This window comes from Simochromis diagramma, unplaced genomic scaffold, assembly GCF_900408965.1.
Source record: "Simochromis diagramma unplaced genomic scaffold, fSimDia1.1 OVJJ01000205.1, whole genome shotgun sequence".
Taxonomy (NCBI): Eukaryota; Metazoa; Chordata; class Actinopteri; order Cichliformes; family Cichlidae; genus Simochromis; species Simochromis diagramma.
In genome coordinates this window covers 63,084-78,426 of record NW_024386782.1, presented here as the reverse complement: position 1 = coordinate 78,426, position 15,343 = coordinate 63,084, and the positions used below count along the sequence as shown (strand labels likewise).

The window sequence follows — 15,343 nt, the reverse complement described above, 5'->3', positions numbered from 1 at the left end:
CAATAAAACTGCCTCTGCACCAGCACTATGTGATTATCATATATGCCTGACTCGCTGGCATATTTTTAGCAGCAAACAATGAACATGAAGCAGGTGCTGAAGCAAAAAGCAATGATCTTACAGCACAGTTTTGATGGAGTATGAAGAGAAGGAAACCAAATTTAAGGCCATTTCTTATCAGCCACATCCCTGTATATGAAAGCCTTACTGACTTCAGGGTGAAACTGATAGCCTTGCAACTAGAGTGAATCATTGCTTTGGGAATACACTGAATTTTATTTTCTTGTAAACTGTAATACTATTAAAAAAAATGACTAAAAGTTTCACAGCCACACTGCAGGCGATCTGGGTCACTTTGGTATGTGGTACTGAATCTGATACATCTGATGTTTTAGAAAGCGACTGCTGTTTGAACGGTCATGTCGCTTTAAATCCATCTTTTACGTCACCGACACAAGACAGACACCAATTATCAGCGCCGGAGAAGATTCCTGGCCATCCCGTGTAGATGTTAGTGAAACTGTTGGGAAGACAAAGTTGGAGAAATGTGAACATTTTATGTGTACTGTATAATCTGCAGATTCTGACAGACATTTCCAACTATCCTTTGAAGCACCGCTCCTCTCTAAAACAGCAATAAGGATAATTATTAGGCCATATATAAATAACAAAATAACTCTATAACTTAAAACAGAGCGCGTTGTGTGTGACGTCTTCTTTTGCGCACGCGGGCCGCTTTGAGGGGTCACACAAGAGCGCGTTTGCTGTCGCATTTTATTTGTAGTGTGAACAAGCAGACAAAAAATCGGATTTGATCAAAAAATCGGAACTGAGCATTAAGACCTGCAGTGTGAATGTAGCCTAAGAGCCTAATCATAATATTAATGCAGTGTTTGGCTTCAGTTTATAGAAGTTTGATGGCACTTGGCAATGTTGGCTGAAGCATGCCCTTACTATGCCAGTGTTAAGCTACCATCTGACTTCCAGTAGTCCTGGGCCCCACACCACCACCTGCAGTCCTCCTGGCATCCTCCTCCAATCCTGTTCCAGAGTTTTCATCATCAAGGCTAATTTCTGCCTGTAATCTGATTAGGGTTGTGAGCTGCTTTAGCACCCTGCTGTGCTGTCTCTCCCTCTTTCTCTCGGCTCGCTTGCGTGCACGAACACACACCGACATACACACCGGCATTGCACGACTGCCAGTCTGTCCAGGCTGTAGCTTTGTGGCCAGTCACTCTGCTCTAACTGTGTGCGTGTCCGTGTGTGTATATATGTGTGTGCGTGCGAGGTCGTGTCACCACCTCCATCCCTCCTTTTCGGCTTGCTGGTAGCAACCTTCATCTTCACTGCTGCCACTCCTGCTGTCCACCACCGTTACCACCACTGTGACCAGAGGGGAGTATAGGCGTAGGCTATCCTTCTGTTCTTCTCCCTAAACATGTTTCGAAACCCATGGATCTCTAGTTACCATGTGAACCATGTGCAGCCCTCTGGCACAGGTAAGGCCTGCTGAAGAGGAAGAGGCTTTAGGAAGACTTTCTTAACCCACTTGAATACCTTTAACTGTCTAGATTAGCTTGGAAGATCCATGCAATTTAGCTCTTAGCTAAGAAAAGTGACAGAGATTGATAGATGAGGTGATTCACCTTGAGACTTCTTATTGGTTGGATCAAACAGTTGTGATATGAGTTTTAAACTATGCAAAATTTTTTAAATTAAGATTATGATACTAAAAAGTGTGGTTTAGCTACTCTCATTTAGCACTTTATATTTCAACAGGTAGATGCTCCTGTGGATGCCTTATCTTGTAAATGCACTCTTCATGAAACGCTTTGTAAAAACATCACAAGGTGTATGATGGGAAGACACTGTGTGGAAAGCAAAGCCCTAGTTCACTCAGGGAGTCTATTTTGCACCTCTGAATATTTATAGAAAATCCCTCTCCTCTCCACGCTCACTTTAGGACCGTCAGCAGCCTAAGCCGCTCTCTGGCAGTGCCAGCTTTGATGCTTGTGCTGCTTGTTTTGTTGACAACCTGCAGGCGTTTCCAAGGAAAGACAAGCTGACATCTGTACAAGGGGCTTTCCACCAGAGGAAGTATGTTAGTGAAATCACAGACTGACAGATACATGCAGCTCTACGAATTCCCACAGGCTGTGAAAACGCTGAATGTTTGTGGATTTGAGAACAGATAATGCCAAAGGTTATGGCGTTTATTGATCGCACATGTGAAAATACAGAAGTACAGAGTACAGAAGTAGTCATGGACAGCTTTTCAGCAATCTGTGTTTTGTAAACAGAGAAGAGCATAAATTATAAAATGAAGGAGTCTAACAGATTTTGATTTCTCTGAAGTCACCTACATGTTACCGAGAAACCCTTAAACTTGATACTTGTCAGGATTTTGCCTTCTCCAGAACCACATCTTTACACATCCACGCTTCCTTCCTACCCTGCAAAACAAAAGTTGCACAGCATTGCCACACAGTCACTCGGGGGCCAAAATAAGATGTTATGAAGGCGTCTGGAGCAGTAATGTGATCGGTCCCCTATACTGGGATACAACTTTACAACAGGCTGCTGTTGCTGTGACATGTGAGCGAGAAGGTCAGATATCAGTTGGGAACTGGATGTGAACTCAGAGTTTTCTTTTTTTGAAGTGAGCTCATTGTGGGGTTGGAAATTTCCTGTGAGAAATGAACCAAGTGTTTAGTTTGAGAAGAGCACAGCAGCAACTCTTGGTTAATCGCTCTATAATATCAACCTATTTTGTATCGGTCTTGTGTTTTTCCATCAAAATAATCCTGTGAATTATTTCAAAATGTCTTTGTCTGTCTGTTTCCAGCTTGGTAGGGGTTTTGTCCAAAGCTGGACATGGTTTCATTTAATATTGATTAAGTTATTTATTGATTGATTTTGGTTTCCTGCATTAAATGTCATTGTTTACTTTAACTTAAATTCTTGTGTCCATGTAAAGAGAGTTTCTAATGTTGGTAAAAGGTTGTTGTTTCCTCATAAAAAAATAGATTGTGAATGGGTTGAAGTTTTGATTTGCCTCATCTTTAAATGTCAAAAGAAAAATAATATAAGGCTATATGTCTTGTACTGATTGTTGGATTGGTAGGTGTTATAGTACACTATAAAAAAAAACTCCACGGAGCAACACTGGTGGATATGTATGTTGTTTGAAGTACTTTTGAAATCAAATATGGATAAGGACCGAGCAATTCAGTCGTGGATTTATACAAGTTTCAAACACAAAAACACATATTTAAACTGCAGCTAGACAGGATTTAACACCTCTGGAAAGTGATCAAAGCAACAAGGCTTTTCCATTCTTTCTTGATTGTCTCTAAGCAGTACAATTATAGCATAGTTATACCATGTATGCTACAACCATGCTACCAGAAAAGTTCAAAATAGCTCTATCAGCTGTTCAGAAGGTTTTAAAAAACTTTCTTTATGATGCATATTGAGCTGTTTCTTGTTCCTTTTCTTAAATTTTGTTTCAGGTTTTGTCTTTGATTAATGGATAAAGAACTCTGTAATACATTATAGTGAAACATACAGTTTATTTTGATACAGATGCTTCGGTACTTGCAATGCCAACATATATATGTATATATTTATTATTCAAGTTTAACTGTGTCTTGTATCTCTTCTCAGGATTTGGATCTAAAGCGTCTACCAAACTTTGTACCTCCACCTCGCTGCCAACAGACACCTTAAGGTCAGTAAAGAATAAACTCTCTTTATGTGAAATCACGATGGGATACCAATATTAAAACAATTTAAAAATGGGTTTATAGCAGGTGGATTTATTTATATAGCTACCTATAATGTAAGCTACTTAAAGTAAATGATATGCAGCATTTACTGTCATTTTATGTTTTGTTATCTAGGGACGCATTGAACCGATCTATATGATTTACTTACTCGAGTGCTTTAGCTTATCATGCTTAGTAACCATTAAAAGCTGAGATGCCTGGACCAGCTTATGCTAAGAAACCTTTTAGTTCACATGGAATTAGAGCTATAATACCTCCTTCAGGACCACACTGCACCAAGCTCCATTTTGCATTAGTTTACAGGACAGCGTTAGTGCTCTGGGGCTACAAGCTAAATAGCTTCACTTCTATACAAATTATAAGACAAAATTAAAGGTATCTGGTCCTAAAAATGAAGAGTAGCACCCTAAAATCTTATTTAAAAGATGACAAGAGCAGCTCAATGAGATTTAATTCTGGATATGTAAGCATGAACAATGTAGTTCAGTTTTAGCTTTATGTTTACTCTTACATCATGTTAGCTCAGCATCACTTCCAGAACTTTAACGCACACAACTGATGTTAAGATTTATGTTTAAGTGATGAATAAAATAGTTGGAGAAGCTACTGGATACAAAAGAAGTGTGAGATTAATTATCCTGGCTTGTGTGATCTGTTCATGCTGCCAAATAAAATCATTAAGAGAAGACCTTAATTGGCGGTTTCTAATTAAGGAATTGATGACCTCTTTCTTAAGTTGGATCTTAATAGAAGCTACACCAGCTGAGCTTCAGCGTTACCTGCTTTTACCTCTTTAGGACAGGTCAGCTGAGGAAGAGTTGTTGTGAAGGCCAAAGAGGAATCTAGTTGGCTATGTGAGGTTTAGAGCATCATTAGTTTTCTTTGGGTTGACTTTAGACTTCCTGATTAAAAGAATAGAAGTTTATTGCATCATAAGTTTCATATTGGTTTGTGTCTTCTTCTCTTCTTTTTCAGTTTTCAGAGTGACTTCTCCTTGAATGACAAGACCGCTTTGGTCAAGAGTGTTTCAGATACAGATGCCAAACTTCTGGTTGTCCTCCCCAAAGGTGGGCTTCACTTCTAAACACTTACAAAAAATAACACAGAATAAATTAATGTTTAGTTAGTCATGCCATTTCTATCACTCAAATTTCTGGTCCTACTTTTAGTTTCAGAGTTGAAGAAATATTTTGAGGGAGCGGTCAGAAAGGATTTGGGAATGAACAGGTATTTTCAAGAAGGACAACGTATTTTGATGTAAACATGTCAAAGATTTCCTTCACTTCTAACCTTCACCTGCTGTATGTTGTCTCCAACAGGAAGGAGAGGATAGCCCGGCGCCTGGAGGGCATTGAAAGTGATGCACCACCTGCACTGGTGCCTGGTGGATTGGTCGCCAACAGGATGCTTGAGGAGGATCCCCCACGATACACCCGTGCCTCAGACCCCTGTGAGCCTTGCGTGATGGGTAAGCATGGGATGATGCATTGCTGAACTGTGCTGCTTTAATTGGACTACTGAAATATGTCTCAACAATTGAAGAGGACCTCATTTCTAACTCTATATATGCTTTAATAGACTCTATTAGAGTAGGTTGACATAGTTGGGTTTTGTGCAGACCCACAGCTCATTGCCTGTCTGAAACAAGGGGAAACCTCCCTCTTTAAGACATCCTATCCTCAGATTAACAGAATGTTTTATGCAAGGTGCATCGGCATGCACAGATCAGATGGAAAGTACAGGAAGTCAGCCTCAGGAACAACATAGGGAATCCTGTCAGCTTTTAAAATACAAAAACTCAACATGACACTTCTGAAACAATTTGGAGCTCTTGAAATAATGGAATGAAACCACATTGGAGATGCAATGTCAGTGTGTGTATTCCCAGAATTGGTGTTATCTCAACATACCTTTGAGCAATCAAGCACCCCTGAAACTGCTTGTAATTGCATGTTGCCACAGTTTGCAAGATGGGAAGTAAAAAAGTGATACGAATGTCTGAGAATGTTCTGTTTCACCACATCAGAAAAATGTCACACTTGTGTAAACTGCATCTGTGTTTTTAAAAAAATGTATTTTGTACAATCATGTGAAAAGGTTTTCTCAGGACTACACAATCACTCTTTGATTCAGCAGTAGTAGTTTTCTGTATGACTTTATCAGTCTCTCACATAACTGTGGAGGAGTTTTGGCCAACTGCTCTTTACAGCATTGATTCAGCTCATTGAGGTTTGTGGGCATCTGTTTATGGACAGCTCTCTTGAGGTCCCACCAAAGCATTTCAATCAGGTTGAGGTCTGGACTTTGACTGGGCCGCCGTAACACCTTGACCATTTTTGTTTTCAGCTACTCTAAGCTGTTGTAGATTTACTTCTGTGCTTGGGATCATTGTCCTGTTCCATGACACAATTTTGGCCAAGCTTTAGCTGTCAGACTAATGGGCTCTTTGACGCTACAATACATTGGTAAACTTTTGGTGAACTGAATTATGGTCGACTGCCCAGACCCTGTAGCAAAACAAACCCAAATCATCAACCCTCAACCATCCTGTTTGACAGTTGGTCGGAGGTGTTTATTTTGTTATACATCTCTTGTTTTTCTTCAAACATGGTGCTGCACGTTCTGGCCAAACTTCGCTTTGGTCTTGTCCATCCAAAGAGCATTGTTCCAGAAGTCTTGTGGTTTGTTCAGATGCAGCATAACAAACTTATGCCAAGCTCATGTTCTTCTTAGAGAAATTGGGCTTTCTCCTGGCAGTGCTTCCAAATAAGCCATACCATGCTAACTGAGGCCTGTAGACTTTAAGATGAAAGCTGGAAAGAAAGCTGGAAAACCTGTCAAAATACAGGTAAAAGTCCAAAATTTATGCCATCCTTCCCAAAAAGTTGAATCTGTTTATCTGGAGGTCGCGTTTTCAGTGGGAGAAACGTTTCATCACTCATCCAAGTGACTTCTTCAGTCTCAGCTGCCTGCTAGTTTCCCCAACCTTATAAAGCACAATTGCACAATGACTGGAAGTAGCCCACTGAATGAACAATGGGCTGTGAGGTCAGTTCCTTGATCATTAATATGCAAATTCTCATGACCATTGATCAACAACCACTGATCAAAGCCTGCGGATCAATGGCCATGAGTATTTCACAGAGAGTTGGGGAATGGCGGCAATCACAGCAAGATGGTGACAGATGTACCCTTAGGCCCCTAGGTCCTTGATTCAGCGATGGTCCTTCCCTTTTTACATAATTGTCCTCCTTGACTCCCCGCTCAAACCTGTAGGTGTAAGTAGACTGCGGAGTCCTGACCTGAGGAGTTAGCTCTTCTGTGTTGTGCCATCCGTTTCACCAGAGGTTGTTTGGTTTCCCCGATGTATAAGTCCTGGCAATCCTCCTGGCACTTAACAGCGTACACTACATTACTCTGTTTGTCGGGGGACCCGATCCTTGGGGCAGACCAATTTTTGGCGCCGCGTGTTTTAGGGTTTAAAAGCCACGGAGATGCGGTGTTTACGAAAAATGCGTCTCAACTGTTCCAATACTCCTGAGACATATGGGATCACTAAGGGTTTTCGCTTATCCTTCACATTTTCCAAAGCCATTCAGCAGACTGGATTGGGGTCTTTGCCGGGATGATTCTGGCCTGGGATTATGTCATTGTGTTATCACACTCAGTTAATAAAATGCATTTGATTAGCAGCACCTGGCATCTACTTATCCCCTTAATTCTTAAAGAAGTGTTAGGGATATGCTAGTTTTTCACAGGCCTGCATTGAGTTCTGTGAAGAACATTCTTTTTCACATGAATCTATACTTGATCTCTTGAGCATTGTTCTGCTGTAAGTGTAACTCAACTTCAACATTTTCAGTTTACATCCGTGTGACATGATTTTGGTATCATTTTTAGTTCTCCAGGGTTATTGCTGATAATTAATGAAGTATTTTTACTATTTACCACAGTGAAACGCTACAGCCGAGAGGAGACGGTGGCTCCACAGAAGCAGGTGTCATCTCCTGACAGGTCACCTCAGGTCAAAGGTGGTGCTGGCAGCAGCCGCCCAGAGCCAGTGTTGGTTTATGTTGACCCAGTAACACTATCCACCTCTTCTACACCCACATCTGGCCCCACAGAATCCACAAACCTCAGTTCTAAGGCTGAGCGCATCGCCCGCTACAAAGCTGAGCGCCGGCGCCAGCTCTCAGAGCGTTATGGCATCCTCCTGGATCAGGAAGCGGACAGCGATTATATACCACGCTACCGTTCCAGGCGTGATCCAGACTCCGCTGACAGACAAACTACTGCCAGGCGAGACAGGGACAGACCAGAAGTAGAGACAGAAGGACGCGACCCTAGGGTGCCGTACCGCTCTGGAGTGGGCAGGGTTTCCATGAGGACTCACCCAGATCCTGCGCCTGTTAGCACATCAAGCTCCTCCGAGTCAAACCAAGCCCCTCCCCCCTCTCAAGAAAGACCAAGCCGATTTTCAGAACAGGAAAGAGTGATGAATATGGAGAACTATCGGCGTGGTGGAGCTCAGGAGCGCTCAGTCTCTTCTAGAACAAGGACTCAGGAACAGCATCCAGCCCAGCCCCAACAACAACAGCAACCCCACCAGCAAGATGCTTCCCAGCAGGAGCCAAGTCCAGCCACCACCCGGGACTACAGCATTGCAGCAGTGCCCAGCTCCCCTCGCACTGCCCGCCGGGCATCCCTGCCCTCCACTCGCTACGGCATCTCCCCTGGGGATTTATTCATTGAGCAGCAGGCCCAGAGCATCCTAAACAGGCAGGGGTAAGATGACAAAATAAAACAAAATGCATGCAGTCAGGTTAAAGTTTGTTATCTTTTACACTAATACCAAAATACAGCACAAGTATATGTCAATATAACTCCAAAAAATTAGATTAGAATAATAAAATACTGCATAAATACTAACACCCCACATAAATTATTGTTAGCTAAACTTCTGTTATTGTATTCCTACTTTAGCATAACATTATTGATTCTCCTATTTTGACTGGTTTTACTCCATGCACCTGCAAATACTTTAAGATTTTACTGCTGTCAGTAGTGCATCGGTGATCATACCATAACATTTCTGATGCTTCTTTTTCAGTTAATATTTCTTAATAATACTTTTCATATGCTAATTTTTAATTACTTTTTTATCATTACAAATTCAAATTATTATAAAATATTTATTTGCAATCTTGTTAGAATTTGGTGTTTGTAAAAAAAAAGCTTGAAAGAAGTATTTTATCTTTTCAAAATCTATAATCTGGAGTTTGTGGCTCCCATTATCTGCTGAGCTTCTTAGCTTGTGGCTTTTACCACTGTGTCAGTGCTAGGATCTTTCTGGACTGTGGGCCCAGCTCAGTCACACTTGGCCTGCTCCAGTTTCACATAGAAAGAGGCTCTGGGGAGCTCATCAAGGAAAGGTTGTACGTGAGAGGGATGATTACAGGGCTGGATTTTGCTTGCCTTTAGAGGCGAACCTCACTTAACAGCAGCCTGGTTCATTAAGCAAAGAGTTTGTCAGTTTCTATTATAAACCTGAAGACGCCACCACAAAAGGAACGAGACGCTTAATGGATGTGAACGAATTCAGGGTGATGCCACTGTGGCAAATCTTATATGAAGCCTATAAATAATGTTCTTACTTATTAAACTTGACTCTTGTTGTAGTTGTAGTTGTCGCACAGTCCAGCTGCTTAGTGCACATTTGGTCTCTAAGAACTTGAGCAGAAGTTTCTCTCAGGGTTTGATACTGATGCATGAAATCATCCTGTAGCCTGGCCGCCCTGTCAAAGAGCGACTGGTCTCTCAACACAGACTCAGAGAGTGATGCTCAGACAGACTTCACCTGGCCCTCAAGGTACAGTCCACTTGGGATGCCGTTAGCGTGAAACCCCACCAATTGCCCACTGTCCACTGGGTACATATGGTTTTATAACACAGCACTTAGGCACTAAATAAAGTCCAGGTTATGATTGCTCATGTGATATTTTCAGGTAAAAACCAGGCTGTGCTTTTCTTTTAATGCAGTCCTTTTCTGGGAATAATGGTGTGCAGAAGGAGTTTGAAATGTCTTAAGTGCAATTTTCCTAAAAGCCTTGAATAAAGCCTTGAACAATTTTGAAACCTGCTTACTTATATAATATAATACTCCTGACAATACTGTGACAAGTAAATGTAATAACATAATAAACTTGAAAGAAAAATGTTTCCAGTGGACAATCAGCTAAATCTTTTCCATACATCAAAAGCATAACTATTCACAATTATTTTTAATTCATTAATAATTCCCACTATAATTGACATCATAGTCTCTCATTTAACAGTTGTTTGGTGTTCTGAGGGTTTTTCCTTTTTCAACTGACAAACTTTAATTTCTAACATTTTTTAATTCAAAGATTTACCTAAAACCGCATCTCACGCGATCAGTTTGAAATTTTCAGTTTGAAATAGGCACTAGATTTTGGCGAGCAGTTGATAAGTGTTAGTGAAACGGAGTTGATGGGGTGACAACATTTGAAAGCTCCAGACCCTGACCTGAGTCGGCCGCAGACCTACTGACTTGGCACTTGTCAGCAAGGCTGTACTCACATGCCCCCTCCTCAGGTTCTGGCCTGTTAGCATCTATGAAACTATATCTCAGTCTTACACTGAATCACTTACTTATAATGTTGTGGAATAAGGAGCTTACATTAATGGTTTTAAAATGTTCTAAAATGGTTTTGTGAGGTAAACTGGTAGAAAACTGAAGTTTTATCTGAGTTTTGCTGTTAAAAAAGTGTGAAGACTTTGGCTATATGTGGATTTCTGGAGAGGACAGTGGCATAGATAAGAAATACAGCCCGTTTGCAAATAGCTGGTGAAATGATGAACACTAAAATTCTCAAATGAACACTCGAATGAATAAGTGAAATTAACAAGGTGTGGTATGACTCAGTCAGACCTTTCATTAGACTATTATGCATCACAGCACATCACAGCAACATCAAAAATAATGGTGCTTATTTGTAAAGTTTATTGGTTCTTTTAGGGCGGTTATTTTAATCACTTTTTCTTGAATGCACCCAAATGACTGTGACTTCTGTTTGTCCTTGTCAGCTGCTTATTCTAGCTGGTATTAGAGTACAAGAAGGACTCTTTTAGGTCTTTCATGCCATGTCAGATAAAGCAGAGGCACATCAATTATGTGTGGCTTAGTGGTGTACAATGAGATTAGTGCAACCTTTAGCTACCAAGGGTTATAAAGTTGTAGATAAAAATAGTTTGACTGACTTTTTTGGCATCGGAGAGAGAGAGGGACACTTGGATTCAAATTTAAACCTAGGACATGCTATACCTGAGAGCTGGAATTGGTCTTGTGATAGCCTCATGTTTGTGTTCTTTATGTCTGACATTGTCTAGTTGGAATTAATGGAATTGAAATTAGGTTTTGATGGGGTTTTTTCTTCAGACAATACAACGGTTGTCAGTTTATGTAATTATTTACCAAACTTTGTGTAAGGCAGATTTACTGGATGTGATTAAATAGTGCAGAATTTGGCAAGTATCCCCTTTGCACCTTTATATTGCACTGTTTCTGATTCAGATTTGTAATTTCACCATATATTACAAACTTACACAGAAAGAATTTTCTGTCAGTCTGACACAGCCTTTTTGATGTTAGATGTCCAGCTATGACCTTAAGGCCAAAGTGTATCAAGCCGGCCGCATGACCAGGAACAAGTTTATTTTATAGTTGACACTTTTGCATTCCTTGGGTCAGACTGTCAACACAAAGTGCCATCGTGTGGCAGATTTGGAAACATGCAGCTTCCCAAAAATTAAAATAAAGTTGAAGAGTTGCCAATTTTGATGGTGAAAGTGAAGGCGATCATCGCAAACTGTTAATGTGCATATGGAAGAGGGCCGGTCAGGTAGAGACAAACTTCAGAGTAAATTGGGTAAGGGCTTTAATTTCTATTTCTATTTATTTATTTTTTATTTTTTAGTGGAACTCTGGATTACAACTTATATCCCCTTGTGTTTGAGTTGAGTTTTGGGCTTAGAGGAAATAGTAGTTTCTAATTGAACTGGAAGCTCAGTTTCCCTTGTGCATTCCTTTTTCCAAGAATCCGAGTAAGGGAACGATTGTCCAGGGATGAAACTGTCAAGAGGCCTCCTGACTGCAGTCCTGATAGGCACCAGGATAACAGACACCGTATTCAAGGGAGCACAGCTCAATATACGCGACAGCATTCAGAACCCACCCAGCAAAGGACAGTTCCCCAGCCTCAGCACAGCCTAGGCTACCATCCGATTCATGGGCAAATACCCTACCCTACTTCGAACTCCGACTACCAGCACTCTGGCCCTGCTATGGACTCTCAGCCCTATTTGGCCATGATTCCATTAGAACCAAGTGCCAGACCTTCTGAACCCCCTGAAGTACAACCACGAAGAAGAGTTAGTTCTGACCAAATCTATGCTGCCCATAGGGAGGCACGATTGGAAGCGAGGCAAGCCCTAAAGGAAGAAGCCCAAACAGAGGGCCTGTTAAAGAGCAGGAAAGCTGTGTTGCCCTCAGAGATACGGCGAAGGGAAAGGAGTGTGGATGACACACATAGGGGACGACATGAAGATGCAGACTGGCAGAACAAAAGTCCAGAACGAAGGAGGGCAAGTCGAGGTGAGGAAGACTGGGATTGGGAGAGACCAAGGGAGAGGGGGAGGGAGAGAAATGTTGAAAGGATCAGAGAATGGAGGAGAGAGCTTGGCCATGACGGCCTAGAGGAAAGAGCATTTAGATCATCGCAGCCCAGACAGCATCAATCCTCTGACCCTATATGCTACCAAGAGCCCCAAATTCAGCAAGCAGGGCCTCTAATGCAACAGCACCACAACAGACAGCATGCTGCACAACTTCAACAACAAGACCCGCAAATGCAACATAAGTATGACCACGTGAGACAGCAAGTGGAGAGTCAAAGACAACAACAGGCTCAAAGACAACAGGAGTTGGAGCTACAAAGACATAAGACTGTACGTCAACAGCAAGACTCCCAGGAGAAACAACATCCCCAAATACACCAGGAGTCTGAGCATCACAGGCAGCAGCAGCAGGCTCCATCTGGGCACCAGAGGCTTAACTCAGCCTACCTCCAGAAGGGCTCCTCTTTGCCTCAGGCCAGACACAGAAGCACGGAGATGAGTGGAGGGTCCAAACTCAAGACACGAACCCGCTCCATGTCAGATATAGGTATAAGCCAGCATGCTGTCCTGTATGGTATGGACATCGGCAGAGAGGCATCCAGGACCGGCCCTGCACCAGGAATGGCTAACGGGGAGACGGGCACCCTGGACACAAGGGTGTCAGTGGCACAGCTGCGACACTCTTATCTGGAAAATGCAAACCGGAAACCAGAATTGTAGGTCCACTGAGCATGGGCTCTGTGTTGCATTGCTAAATAACTGTCTAACAGTGCATTAATAAGCTGGTGCAAATAAATAATACAGTGGCAATCTGAGAAAATAATGGTGATGCATTTTATGTGGCATGGAAGGTGTGAAATACTGTTGTGTTTCATTACATTTCTGCAAACTGTTTTGACAGTTGGGTCACAGCTGCATGTTACCATCAAGTAACTGACCTTTATATTTGTGTTGCAGTTAGGTCTGTGTGTCTGCTTTTATTTTATTTTTTTAACCCAAGTGCGTCTGAAGGTAATATGTTAAATTAAAAAAACAAGACCAACTATCTTTATTATTGGTTTAAGTGTACTTTTCCTTTTTGTTGTCTTCGTCACACTTTCCAAATTCATCCATTCCTCCAAAAGTGAGACTACTAAAGTAGATCTCTCAGCTGTGGAAGTAGATCCGTCTAGCAGCAGTGATCGGGACAGGGGTGTTCGCAGACCTCGGCGCTACATCACTCCAGGAGACAGTCGAATGTCGGAGAGGTTTAGGACCCAGCCCATCACATCTGCAGAGCGTTTGGAGTCTGATAGGTACAAGAGGAGGTTTCTGTACTAGGAACTCCTTATAACAAGTCCATTGACAAAGGAAAAAACACAGAATGGCATGAAAGAGCATGACTCTGCACCGGCCATAAGGTTATGGTCCCGTGGTCAAAAGATTAAATGAAATATGGTATAAATTCAGAGGAATGATGTATTTTTATGTCTTCTACAGGTCTCGTCTGAGCCCTTCACAACTACAGGATGCTGAAGGCGAGTACAGTCTATCAGAGAAAATGTATTTAGTGTAAAAACTGTTTAAGGAAATTTTCATAACTTTTGCAATATATAATTATGCATATAACATAATTCTTCCTTTTTAAAAGCAGATGAAGAAAAACTGGATGAGAGAGCCAAGATGAGTGTGGCTGCAAAGAGGTCTCTCTTCAGGGTAAATTATTCATAACACACGATTAATGCTGTTAAACCGTTTTAAAATCATAGTTTCAAAAGCTGAAATTTGGCTTAGATCACCTTTGGTGAGTTATCTGAGTATACACGGAGGTTGAAACAGGTATACGTTTTGTTTTGATACAGGAACTTGAAAAAACATTGGAGGGTGGTGTTCCCAAACCACGCTCACGAAATGCGGCTGTAGAAAGACGTCTGAGAAGAGTTCAGGACCGCTCACACACACAGCCTGTCACCAACAAGGAGGTGGTCAATGCTTCAAGGTAGATGGGCATTTTGAAGCTTTTCTTTTCCTTTACTCCTTCCCTTCATTTTTAAAAGTCATTTCTCTGCTCCTATCTGTAATTTTCTGTGCCTCTCTTGTCTTTTTCTTCCTTTCTCTTTGACACATCTGAAGACACTTCTATTTCTGCCTTCCATCACCTTAATTTCACTGTTTTTTTCTGTATATATATATATGTCCTTTTCTCCACTTTAAGTGATCCTGCCACATCTTCACAACCTCCGGTTTTCCACAGTAATCTAGATAATGTGTCCGGATCCAGAGTAGGCAGCACCAGTGTGACTAGCATCAGGTACGCTCTGATGTTTTCCTGAGTGTACGTGTGATATTAATGTACTTAGTCAAACAACTCTGCTCAGACAAGTATATAAAGACTGGTGATGTGTAAAATATCTCCCTGGACCCAAAAGGGTGGATGCTGGGGTGGTGGATGGGTTGAAACAGAAGATGGTAATGCAGGGCAGCAGCATTGACATAAGGGAGAAATGGGATGTTTTCCAGCATAAAAATAAATTTATGAATTTTATAGAGAAGAGGGTGCGTTACAATGTATAGTAAAAAATTATATTTAGCACTGAAGGCATCTAGCCATTATGCTTGATTAAAAATAATAATAAAAAATACTCTTTAATAATGCACTTAGAGAATTGGGGTAATTTATAAACTGGAATAATTTATGTTATCCAAGAATTTACTGATATGTTGGGGGTTCTTTTGGGTGCGTTCGTTCATAAAACAGTCTAAAAGCAGGAAAAGTCAGACGCAGGTAGTAAAATACAAATTGTCTTTAATAAGACATTAAGAGAAAAATGGCAATAAAACGTGCTACTGAGCTTTTCTGGATAAGTCCCAAATTAGGT

General features: G+C 41.4%; 1 protein-coding gene across 14 annotated transcripts in view; it reads left to right on the top strand.

Annotated features, from left to right (window-relative positions):
* The first annotated feature begins 809 nt into the window (after positions 1-809).
* Positions 810-15,343, top strand: part of LOC120722957 (supervillin-like) — a 45,512-nt gene continuing 30,978 nt past the window's right edge. For 8 of the 14 annotated variants that reach the window (XM_040014203.1, XM_040014250.1, XM_040014193.1 and 5 more), the window contains exons 1-13: positions 811-1,499; positions 3,667-3,730; positions 4,764-4,855; positions 4,958-5,015; positions 5,108-5,256; positions 7,742-8,573; positions 9,574-9,657; positions 11,906-13,201; positions 13,610-13,780; positions 13,965-14,002; positions 14,119-14,180; positions 14,327-14,463; positions 14,680-14,775. In XM_040014203.1, the coding sequence (XP_039870137.1) occupies positions 1,439-1,499; positions 3,667-3,730; positions 4,764-4,855; positions 4,958-5,015; positions 5,108-5,256; positions 7,742-8,573; positions 9,574-9,657; positions 11,906-13,201; positions 13,610-13,780; positions 13,965-14,002; positions 14,119-14,180; positions 14,327-14,463; positions 14,680-14,775 (3,140 nt within the window). In that variant the 5' untranslated portion in view covers positions 811-1,438. Of the gene's footprint in view, positions 1,500-3,666; positions 3,731-4,763; positions 4,856-4,957; positions 5,016-5,107; positions 5,257-7,741; positions 8,574-9,573; positions 9,658-11,861; positions 13,202-13,609; positions 13,781-13,964; positions 14,003-14,118; positions 14,181-14,326; positions 14,464-14,679; positions 14,776-15,343 lie in introns of those variants that run through there. The other 6 variants (XM_040014210.1, XM_040014167.1, XM_040014175.1 and 3 more) reach the window with 6 other exon arrangements.